Source organism: Staurois parvus, unplaced genomic scaffold (genome assembly GCF_062004578.1).
Source record: "Staurois parvus isolate SC_StPar_1 unplaced genomic scaffold, SC_StPar_1.0 ptg000425l, whole genome shotgun sequence".
In the NCBI taxonomy this organism is placed as follows: Eukaryota; Metazoa; Chordata; class Amphibia; order Anura; family Ranidae; genus Staurois; species Staurois parvus.
Window position 1 is genome coordinate 701,635 of NW_028318221.1, and position 10,480 is coordinate 712,114.

Sequence of the window (10,480 nt, forward strand, 5' to 3'; positions counted from 1 at the left end):
GACACGCCCGTAGATACCTAAACTTGACTTCGTATCAGCCTACTACAATTCTTTAATCAGCAAACTGTTACTTTATTATTTATTTCAGGTACTTATATAGCGCCTTCATGTGTACATTCACATCAGTCCCTAACCCTCAAGGGGTGTACAATCTAAGGTCCCCAACTCACATTCATACATACACACATACTAGGGACAATTTAGACAGAATCCAATTAACCTACCAGCATGTCTTTGGAGTGTGGGAGGAAACCGGAGTACCCGGAGGAAACCCACGCAGGCACAGGGGAACATGCAAACTCCAGGCAGGAGGTGCTGTGGCTGGGATTCGAACCAACGATCCTAGTACTGCCAGGCGGAAGTTCTAACCATTTAGCCACTGTACTGCCCACTTAAAGTGGTTCTGAAGCCTTATGGTTTTTTTACATTATTTACATTTTCTGCATTAAAGTGGTTGTAAACCTATAAAACACAATTCAATCCAATCCTACAGTTGAATAGATTTTACCTTTTACTAAGCATTTGAACTTAGTTTGGTATTTTGAAGCAATCCTATTCACCAGAAATCCCCCCCCCCCCCCCGCTCTTCTGAACAGAATAAATCCGACACAAGCAGAAAAATGGTGTTGCCACTCCCCTTCTTCTGTGAGTGACAGGCTGTGCTAAAGAGGATTCCTAGGATTTTTAACATTAACCCCTTCTTACCAGCTTTCTCCTGATTAACACAGATCCTGTGCTGTAAGCAGACCTGACATAGTCACTGGCACCTGTCTATTCCCCTGAATGCGCTCAGGAGGCATACTCGCAGGCATAGAGATGTCAGATAGTTGTGCATGTTCTTGAGCCGAGGCTGAAGGGTTGTGTATAACGGAGGGATTGTGTGACTCTCCGCCTACTATTCTCTGGTCCTAAGCCATGCCCACAGACCAGCGGTTTTTGGAGGGCTGGGACAAGCTAAGGGAGCATTTTTCTGAGGTAAACTCAGAGCTGTATGTATGTTTACATTAAAATGTATTAATTTATGGCAAAAAAGGAAATTGTTTTTATATTTGGGTTTACAACCACTTTAAGGCAAAAAACCTCCTGTGTCCAGGACCCCCCCCCCCCCTTCAATACTTACCTGAAACATGATCTCGATGCAGCGCTGTACACGAGAGCAGCAGCTCTCTCCCTCCTCACAAAGCAGATTGATAGCAGTGGGAGCCATTGGCTCCTGCTGTTGTCAATCAAAACCTATGAAAAAGAGGCGGGGGCAGAGAGAAGCTCCACTGTCTGTGTATATGGACACTGACAGCAGGGCTGGGGAGAGAACCTGCACCCCCCTTAGCACTCAGCTGGGGTAAGGAGTCTTAGAACCATCCTGAGACCCCAGAAGAGGAGGGTTGGGGCTGCTCTGTGCAAAACCATTGCAAAGAACAAGTAATTATAACATGTTTGTTATTTAAAAAGTTAAAAAAAGGTTTAGAATCACTTTAACTGAGGCAGAGAAAAATCAGGTCTTCTGCCCTGCCAAAAAAGTAACAGGTTTATAATTTGTTTTGTGTTGCCATGATAGATACAGGTGAAACTCGAAAAATTAGAATATCGTTGAAAAGTTCATTTATTTCAGTAATGCAACTTAAAAGGTGAAACTAATATATGAGATAGACTCATTACAAGCAAAGCAAGATAGTTCAAGCCGTGATTTGTCATAATTGTGATGATTATGGCATACAGCTCATAAAAACCCCAAATCCACAATCTCAGAAAATTTGAATATTGTGAAAAGGTGCAATACAGGTGAAACTCGAAAATTAGAATATGGTGCAAAAGTTTGTTTATTTCAGTAATCCAACTTAAAAGGTGAAACTAATATATGAGATAGACTCATTACATGCAAAGCAAGATAGTTCAAGCCATGATTTGTCATCATTGTGATGATTATGGCTTACAGCTCATGAAAACCCCAAATCCACAATCTCCAGAAAATTAGAATATTGTGAAAAGGTGCAATATTCTAGTCCCAAAGTGTCCCACTCTAATCAGCTAATTAAGCCATAACACCTGCAAAGGGTTCCTGATCCTTTAAATGGTCTCTCAGTCTGGTTCAGTAGGAAATACCACCATGGGAAAGACTGCTGACCTGACACCATCGTTGACACCCTCCATTAGGAGGGAAAGCCTCAAAAGGTAATTGCAAAAGAAGTTGGATGTTCCCAAAGTGCTGTATCAAAGCACATTAATAGAAAGTTATGTGGAAGAAAAAGGTGCACAAGCAGCAGGGATGACCACAGCCTGGAGAGGATTGTCAGGAAAAGGCCATTCAAAAGTGTTGGGGACTTTCACAAGGAGTGGACTGAGGCTGGAGTCAGTGCATCAAGAGCCACCACACACAGACGGATCCTGGACATGGGCTTCAAATGTCTTATTCCTCTTGTCAAGCCAATCCTGAACAACAAACAACGTCAGAAGCGTCTTACCTGGGCTAAAGAAAAACAGACCTGGTCTGTTGCTCAGTGGCCCAAAGTCCTCTTTTTCTGATGAGAGCAACTTTTGCATCTCATTTGGAAACCAAGGATCCAGAGTATGGAGGAAGAATGGAGAGGCACACACCGCAAGATGCTTGAAGTCCAGTGTGAAGTTTCCACAGTCTTGTTGATTTGGGGAGCCATGTCATCTGCTGGTGTTGGTCCACTGTGCTTCATTAAGTCCAGGGTCAACGCAGCCGTCTACCAAGAGATTTTGGAGCACTTCATGCTTCCTTGCGCAGACGAGCTTTATGGGGATGCTGACTTAATTTTCCAGCAGGACTTGGCACCTGCCCACACTGTCAAAAGCACCAAAACCTGGTTCAATGACCGTGGGATTACTGTGCTTGATTGGCCAGCAAACTCGCCTGACCTGAACCCCATAGAGAATCTATGGGACATTGCCAAGAGAAAGATGAGAGATATAAGACCAAACAATGCAGAAGGCCTGAAGGCTGCTATTGAAGCATCCTGGTCTTCCATAACACCTCAGCAGTGCCACAGGCTGATAGCTTCCATGCCACGCCGCATTGAGGCAGTAATTGCTTCAAAAGGGGCCCGAACCAAGTACTGAGTACATATGCATGCTTATACTTTTCAGAGGTCCGATATTGTTCTATGTACAATCCTTGTTTTATTGATTGCATGTAATATTCTAATTTTCTGAGATTGTGGATTTGGGGTTTTCATGAGCTGTAAACCATAATCATCACAATTATGACAAATCACAGCTTGAACTATCTTGCTTTGCATGTAATGAGTCTATCTCATATATTAGTTTCACCTTTTAAGTTGCCTTACTGAAATAAATGAATTTTTGCACGATATTCAACTTTTTCGAGTTTCACCTGTATGTACTTATGTAGTGGTGTTCCACCTTTTGGGGAGGAGGGGGGCGGGTACCTGGTTTTGACAGGATCCCACTTCCAGCTCACTTTGCCCTCCCATCCTTCCCCCCGCAGCCCTCTGGGACATTTCACAGGTTCCAGAAGACTGCGGCCCATTCACAGAGTGCAGCGCGATTCATGGATGTGCAGTAAGAAACTGCCTGTGAAGCGGCAAGGCTTCACTGCTGGTTTCCCTTACTTAAGATGGCGCACCAGCATGGGGTTAGGACACCACTGAATTCCTGGACAGGTAAGCGCCCTAAAAATAAAAGCAGCTACAGTATTTGTAGCTGCTGACTTTTAATTTTTGGGAGGAAGAGCTGGAACGCCTATTTAATATGTTTGGAAAGCATTTCACCCTGGGGAAAGTAGACAAATATATTTTCTGAGAAATCAATCAATCTTAATTTCAGTAGTCATGTCAACAATTTGATAAAACTCCTCTGACTAATATACTAAAGTTTGGGTAGCACATAAAGGTAGGTAGGAGGTATACCAATGCAGATAGCCTGACAACACACAATTTTAGCATTTATTCTGTGCAAATAAGAGAAAATTATTATCAATAATTTTCTCAACCTCTATCACAGTGAAAGTATTTTACATTTTGGATTAGCAAAACTGTAGTACTTTGTTTTACCTAATTATCTTGTATTGATTTTGTCTGCCTGTTACAAATAGAAAATATGTGTTTGTCTTTTTTAGGAAACAGAGATGCAGCCTCCCGATAACCAGCTGTCACGCGAGACCACAAACAGGTACAGTCAGAAGAGCATGTTGTCCTTCTACCCATTCACCCATTACTGATATTTTACCTAATTATTACCCTCATTTGGTCATAATTGGGCACACTACATACACTTTGTGACAAGCTCTGGTTCTCTCAGGACCCCAAAAAACAGCATGGTTAGTATGCTTGTGTTAACTAATTTACTGTGGGGTTCACTGGGGAGCACAACCCTTTACTTCTTGTATGGAGTATGCTGCCACCAGCAGAACGTTTGAGCACTATGCATTTCCAGGTGCCCTGGTGGCTATATCCCTGAACTTGCTCAGAAAGCACAATTTAAAGTAGAACTTAAGGCAAAACGGTCACAGAACTCGTGTCCCAATTGGATAATGTCCCCTCTATTACTGTTCTGGGGACAACCCAAAATTTGGTATTTTCTTTTACTTTCAACTGTGATGATAATGGTAAACAGGACAAATAGAGAGGGTTGACTCTCCCTAACGGTAATAGCAATGACAGCAATAGAAACCTGACAGAGGTTCTAATCCCTCTCCACTCTATCCAAAACTTAAATAAAAAGTTTTGCCTGTGGTTATACTTTAATTTATTCTCGTGAGAAGGTTGGACATCTTCAGTTCGGCTGTTTTCATTTTTTTATACAGACAATTCCTCTATACATTGTTGATTGCTGTTTTCATACCAGATCACCAAATCCTGGATTTTCACTCCAGCAACAGTCAGATGCCTTCTCAGACCTCTCGCATTCTCGCTGTCCTACCTTCTGCAGCTAGGCGTCATACCAAACCCTCAGATATGGATATTCATCACATGACTGAGGGTTGGATCACCGGCAGGGTGATGAAAACCCCCCTCATGGTGAGAGACCCTCAGATCTGGATGTTCACAGCTGCCTCCCCCTGCCGTCACATGACCAAATGTTAGATCACAGGCAGGGTACTAATAACTTCCCTCGCGGTGGGAATGCTATTTTCACTTTGACTGTTTTGTCACAGTTAGTTATACAGCTTGAATAATGAGTGACCCAGTGCTGCTATTCACTTGCTCCCAAAAAAAAGTAAAGAACTAATTCATAAAAACACCATTAATTAAATGCCCATTAGTGAATAAAATTAGAAATACAATTCAAAAAGTCCATCAAAATGAAAAATTGAATATCTCTTAAACAATAATCAATCCAAAAGTCCACATTATAAAAAAAAAGTGCCCATATTGAGCAATTTGTGAACTGTGTGTGTCTTCACAATCTTGTGTGAAATTTTAATTCATCGTGTGTATGCCCTCTTCCACTATGTAGCAGCTTACCTCAAAATTATGACCAACTATCAATTCGGTCAAAATGCGCCTTTAGGAGTAATAATTTTGATGTGTAAGGTTGCTGGAATTCTGTATCTTCTCTTCATGGTTACATACACATTGCCATATATTCAGAGATTAGTGCTCAAAAATACATTTTAAGAACAACATAGTGTTTTCCATAAAATAACAAGCGTTTTTATATCCACTGTAGCAGGTAGGGATCAAATAGAAGCATAGTCGAGGAACAAGCCAAAGGTTGGTAATAAGTGGTAGTGAAGGTATGGATGGCAGCAGGAGAGGCCAGAGAGAGATACTGACTAGAGGAGGCACAATAATCTGGCAAACAGGAAGTGCAGAGACATGGCTTAAATCGGGAAGTTCTTGGTAGGAGCAAAAGGGTTCAAGGTTCACGCTAAACAAGGTCAAGGCAGGATCATTAAAGAAATTGTTCAGGGAGCTGTCCAGCATTCCAGGTGGCTCAGGATGAAGGCCATCCTGGCCTTCAGGAGAAAGGGAGAAGCAACCTACATTCTCGGATAAGGGATCATGAATTTTGGGGGAAAGGCCCGTGCCTTTTTGTTTTTAATTTCACTTGGAGTTCCCCACAAAATTCATACCAGACCTGAATGGTCTGATTTGGATTGAGGGGGATTTCCCACGCTAGTTTTAATTGCCTGTAATTCTTTTGTTTACATTAAGCTTTTAGTGGGGGAACCGCTGATGCTGTTCACTGGTTGTTAAGGCTGCCAGCGGCCGCGTGTTATGAGAACCGCTCCCAAAAGTGCTGTGGTGTGATTTCTGTTAGCAAATCACTCCCAAAAATACTATGTGGTACGATCATCAATTGCGTATGCACGCAGGGCTGACATGCATTCCGGGGATGGAGGCGCTTTATTTTTTTTTCTTTTGTTATTTAGTTTATTTTATTTGTTTTATTTTTACACTGTCTCTTTAAAATGTTTTTTTTTATCACTTTTATTGCTGTCACAAGGAATGTAAACATCCTTTCTGACAACAATCAGCAATGACAGGTCCTCTTTATTGAGACATCTGAGGTCTATTAGACCCCAGATGTCTCCTCTAGTCTTAACAGCATCCGATCAGACCAAGATCGGTCTGATTCAATGCTTGTACGAGCTAGTAATAGCTGGTAAACAAAACACTGCAAGTGGAAGTGCCGTATAGAGGTAGTTTCCGGTTTCTAATACCATAGAGGTGATTGGAGAGCAGTTTAGGTCTCCTGCAGAAAGAATAAAGGTTTAAATGCGTCTGTGGGATGCACCGATACGGCCAAAGAAAAAGAAGAAAAAAAAGAAAATCTGTTATGTTATTTAGTGAAGAATTAATAAAATTAAAGCAAAGATTATTGCAATTACCCTATTAATTAGGCAAACAAAAATCACCATGAGAATTATACACTATAGTTACCCTCCAAAAGCGAATGTAGGGAATCACTGGTTAAAACAGGTACTGTTTAAAATGGCTGCTGACCAGACCGTCAAAGTTGGCTGCTGATCAATGGGTGATGTTTTTTCCCAAAATGGTGGCTGGAAGATGCGAGTCCCAGGATGTCTGATGATGGATATGAAGATATAATTTTGAATCCCTGTAAACAAGGGGTGCCCAGCCTTTTTGAAGAGTGAGGGCCTATTAAGCGACTTGGCAACTGGTCACAAGCCACAGTGAGCAGACGGATGACAGGTCCATGTCCACGCTTCATATGAAGAGTAGACACAGCCTGCTCTACTCTATGGGCCCTCCATTCCACCCATGTGGAAGGGGACAGATCCCCCCCCCCCTTTTTTTTTATTATTAAGCAGATCAGATTGGAGGTAGGCAGGAGTAAATGGAATGCACAAACTTATTATGTTTATAGGTGGTTGCAACCTTTACAAAAAGTATATACATTGAAAAGTGTCTGCATATTTCTAGAGTTAATAGTCGTATTAAATTTCATGATATTTTGATATATTTTGTCCTCCTACTATTGGAATATAGAGGGTCCCTATTTCATAGAAACATGAATCTAGAAACAGAGAAAGTGGCGTTCGAAAAAAGACCAAGTGATACATTGATTTTGCCCGTTTTTTTTGTTTTTGGGGGGGTTTTTGTCTGTTTTTTTTTTCCCCATGTATAGAAACCTTCCCACTGTTCATTTTGGTTACTTATGTTTGTCTCTTGTTTATTCTTCCAAACATTGAGAACAGTAGCCACCTGTGTACACAGAAATTTCTGAATAAAATAGCTTGTTCTCTTCAGCTTGTTGGTTTCTCTTATTGCCCAGAACAATGCAGTGTCAGTTGGACAATAGAATTCGTGTACAACTAATTTCACTTGTTTGGGTAGCCAATTTTTTCATTGTAGAGTCCCTGGCCTTAATTGATTCATACAAAATTTGTTTGCAGAACACATTTTCCAGGTTGTAAACCCATTTTCCTGTCTTGTAACTTTGATATTGTGCAACATTAATGTGACCTTTAAGATTTCGGCCTAAGTGACATCTAGACCAATTCATAGTTAAGGCGGAGCTCCACGCAAAAGGGGAAGTTCCGCTTTAAGGACTACTCCCCTGCTCCCCATTAAGGATTGGCACCTTTGGGAAGCGGGTACCCGAATTTGACAGGTACCCACTCCTACTTCCGGTCCGATCACCTAGGCGATCAGAAGCAGAAGGTGTCCTCCCTCCCTGTAGTCTTTTGGGATTCGTGACAGGTCCCAGAAGAATACAGGACCATTCATGAAGCGCAGCGTTACTTGCGCATGTGCAGTAGGTACCCGACGGTGAAGCCGCAAGCTATCACAGCCGGGTGCCCACACTGAAGATGCCGGCCTCCTGGAATACAGGACGGCCAGTGAAACGAGGTGCAGGGGACACACCACGGGACCGAGGGACAGGTAAGTGGCTGTTTTTAAAAAGTCAGCAGCTACAGTTTTTGTAGCTGCTGACTTTTATTTTTTGATAGGTTGAGTGGAACTCCGCTTTAAACACAGAAATCATGTCATACTTTTTAATTCATAGATGCTCTGACACTTTGTGATGGGAAAACAAAAGTTTTGAAAAATAAATTTTGTTCTAAATAAATACTTGCATAAAAAAAGCTAATTCTACCAGAATATTATTTTTAAGCTTTTGTAAGTTTATCTTAAAAGCTTTTCTGACCATACTTATCTTGTGGGTCACAGTAGTGCATTTACTTTTGCACTCCTGTGACCCAGAGTTGTGGCAGAGCTGTTTCAGACTCAGGAAGGATCCCGACAAAGTTGTCGGGTCTACCGACATTCAATTTATCTGGTGGTGGATTTTTTCACGGTGCATTTGTTTGGACACTGGATATTGATTTGGAAATTATCGTTTAAAGATACAAAGAAAAAGATCATCCTCTATTGGTGTTTGGACTGTAGTTGGCGCATATATATATATATATATATATATATATATATATATATATATATATATATATATATATATATATATATATATATATATATATACATTTTTTTTTCCACAAATTGGACACTATTTATGATTCATATATTTAGATATTGTGGATATATTTAGTTTGGTAATATGAGCACAAACCTGTTTTTCCACTACCAATCTGCTTGATGGACATCTGACTCCTCCTTTGAGCTGAAAATCAAAGCCAGCTGTACCTGTCCCTTCTCCAGTGACCGTTGGAGGGGCAGAGCAGAGAAAGCAGTCACTGAAAGGCACTGCTGTCAACTCCAAGAATTGAGCGATCATTGGTCATGTGATTGCTTAGTTCTTGTGCTTAAAGCCAACATGGGACAGCTGCAGCATCACATGGATATAGGTGAGTATTAATGTTATTTTTGCTTTTTTTTATAACACCAACCCTCATCTTCATTGCTGCTAATACATCCTTAGCCTGTTAACCAATTGTGCAGAATTCCAGATTAAGTGAGACAAATGTTAGACAGGAGTTCAGTTCTATAAATAGCACATTCAGAAAGCTGCGGTTTACTTGAATATCTTTTATGTTTATTTTTCGTATTTGAAAACCGTCCCCACATAAAATTTGCCTGAATATAAAAGAGAACTAAAAACATTTGATAAAAGTTTAATTTACTGCAGTATACTTCTGTTAAGAATAATTGGCCACTATGATTTTTTTTTGTTGCTTCACAGTAGAGATTATGAGCATGATGCTTTACGCAGGAAGTTTACCCGTGCAATAAGTACAAGCTCTGAGGAGGAAGAGTATGGATGGGGCGGTCCAGCTACTGATCTGTAAATGGTCAAATAATCAGCTATATAACAAGATGGAATTTCAGCATATTGTACACCAGCTCTCTTTGTCATGTTCAGTAGGTGCTATGATGAACAAATTTTCTATGCATATATTATTTTTGTTTGTACTTTATAATAAATTAGCTTTAACCACCTTTGTGCATTAAAGTATTTACTACAATTGTCAAAGCAAGTTATTTTTCAACAAAGAAAGCATTTCGACATTGGCTCATGTACTTTTATACACTGTATATAGGGGGTCACTGGCACACTTCTTTTTTTTTTTTTTTTTTTTTTTTTTTTTTTTTTATATATATATATAATTTTTCATTTGTACAAGCATACAAAAATACAGTCAATCCAGGAGAACACACAGATGAATACACTTGCAATTGTACAATTCCACAAAAAAAAGGCAATAGTTACAGTCCAGATCTTAAATTCGGCAAATCGTTGTAGGATGGGAAGTAATGAAAAATGAAAAAGTAGGAAAATGCATTGTACATTAACCATACAGTACATTTATAGGATCAGGTCATACATTGCAAAATCAACATTTATGAAAAAAACTGTACTTCAAATATACAGTATATTCTGTACACCTTCCAGGACTAAACTCAACAATAGCATAAAATAGGGAAGGGGAGTAGGAAAGGCAAAAGGGACTGGGGATAGATGGAGTGGGTACAAAAGACAAGTGAGGGGGAACATTGAGATTTTGGATAGTGATGATGAGTACAAGTTTTACGTAAGATGGCTTCCAACCAAATCCTCAAAATGGCTACTG

General features: G+C 40.3%; 1 protein-coding gene across 2 annotated transcripts in view; it reads left to right on the forward strand.

Moving 5' to 3' along the window:
- Positions 1 to 9,848, forward strand: part of TJP3 (tight junction protein 3) — a 246,948-nt gene extending 237,100 nt beyond the window's left edge. Inside the window, exons 20-21 of one of the 2 annotated variants that reach the window (XM_089687405.1) lie at positions 4,100 to 4,152; positions 9,595 to 9,848. In XM_089687405.1, coding sequence (XP_089543531.1) covers positions 4,100 to 4,152; positions 9,595 to 9,697 — 156 coding nt within the window. In that variant the 3' untranslated portion in view covers positions 9,698 to 9,848. Of the gene's footprint in view, positions 1 to 4,099; positions 4,153 to 9,591 lie in introns of both variants that reach the window. The other variant, XM_089687404.1, reaches the window with a different exon arrangement.
- Positions 9,849 to 10,480: the final 632 nt, after the last annotated feature.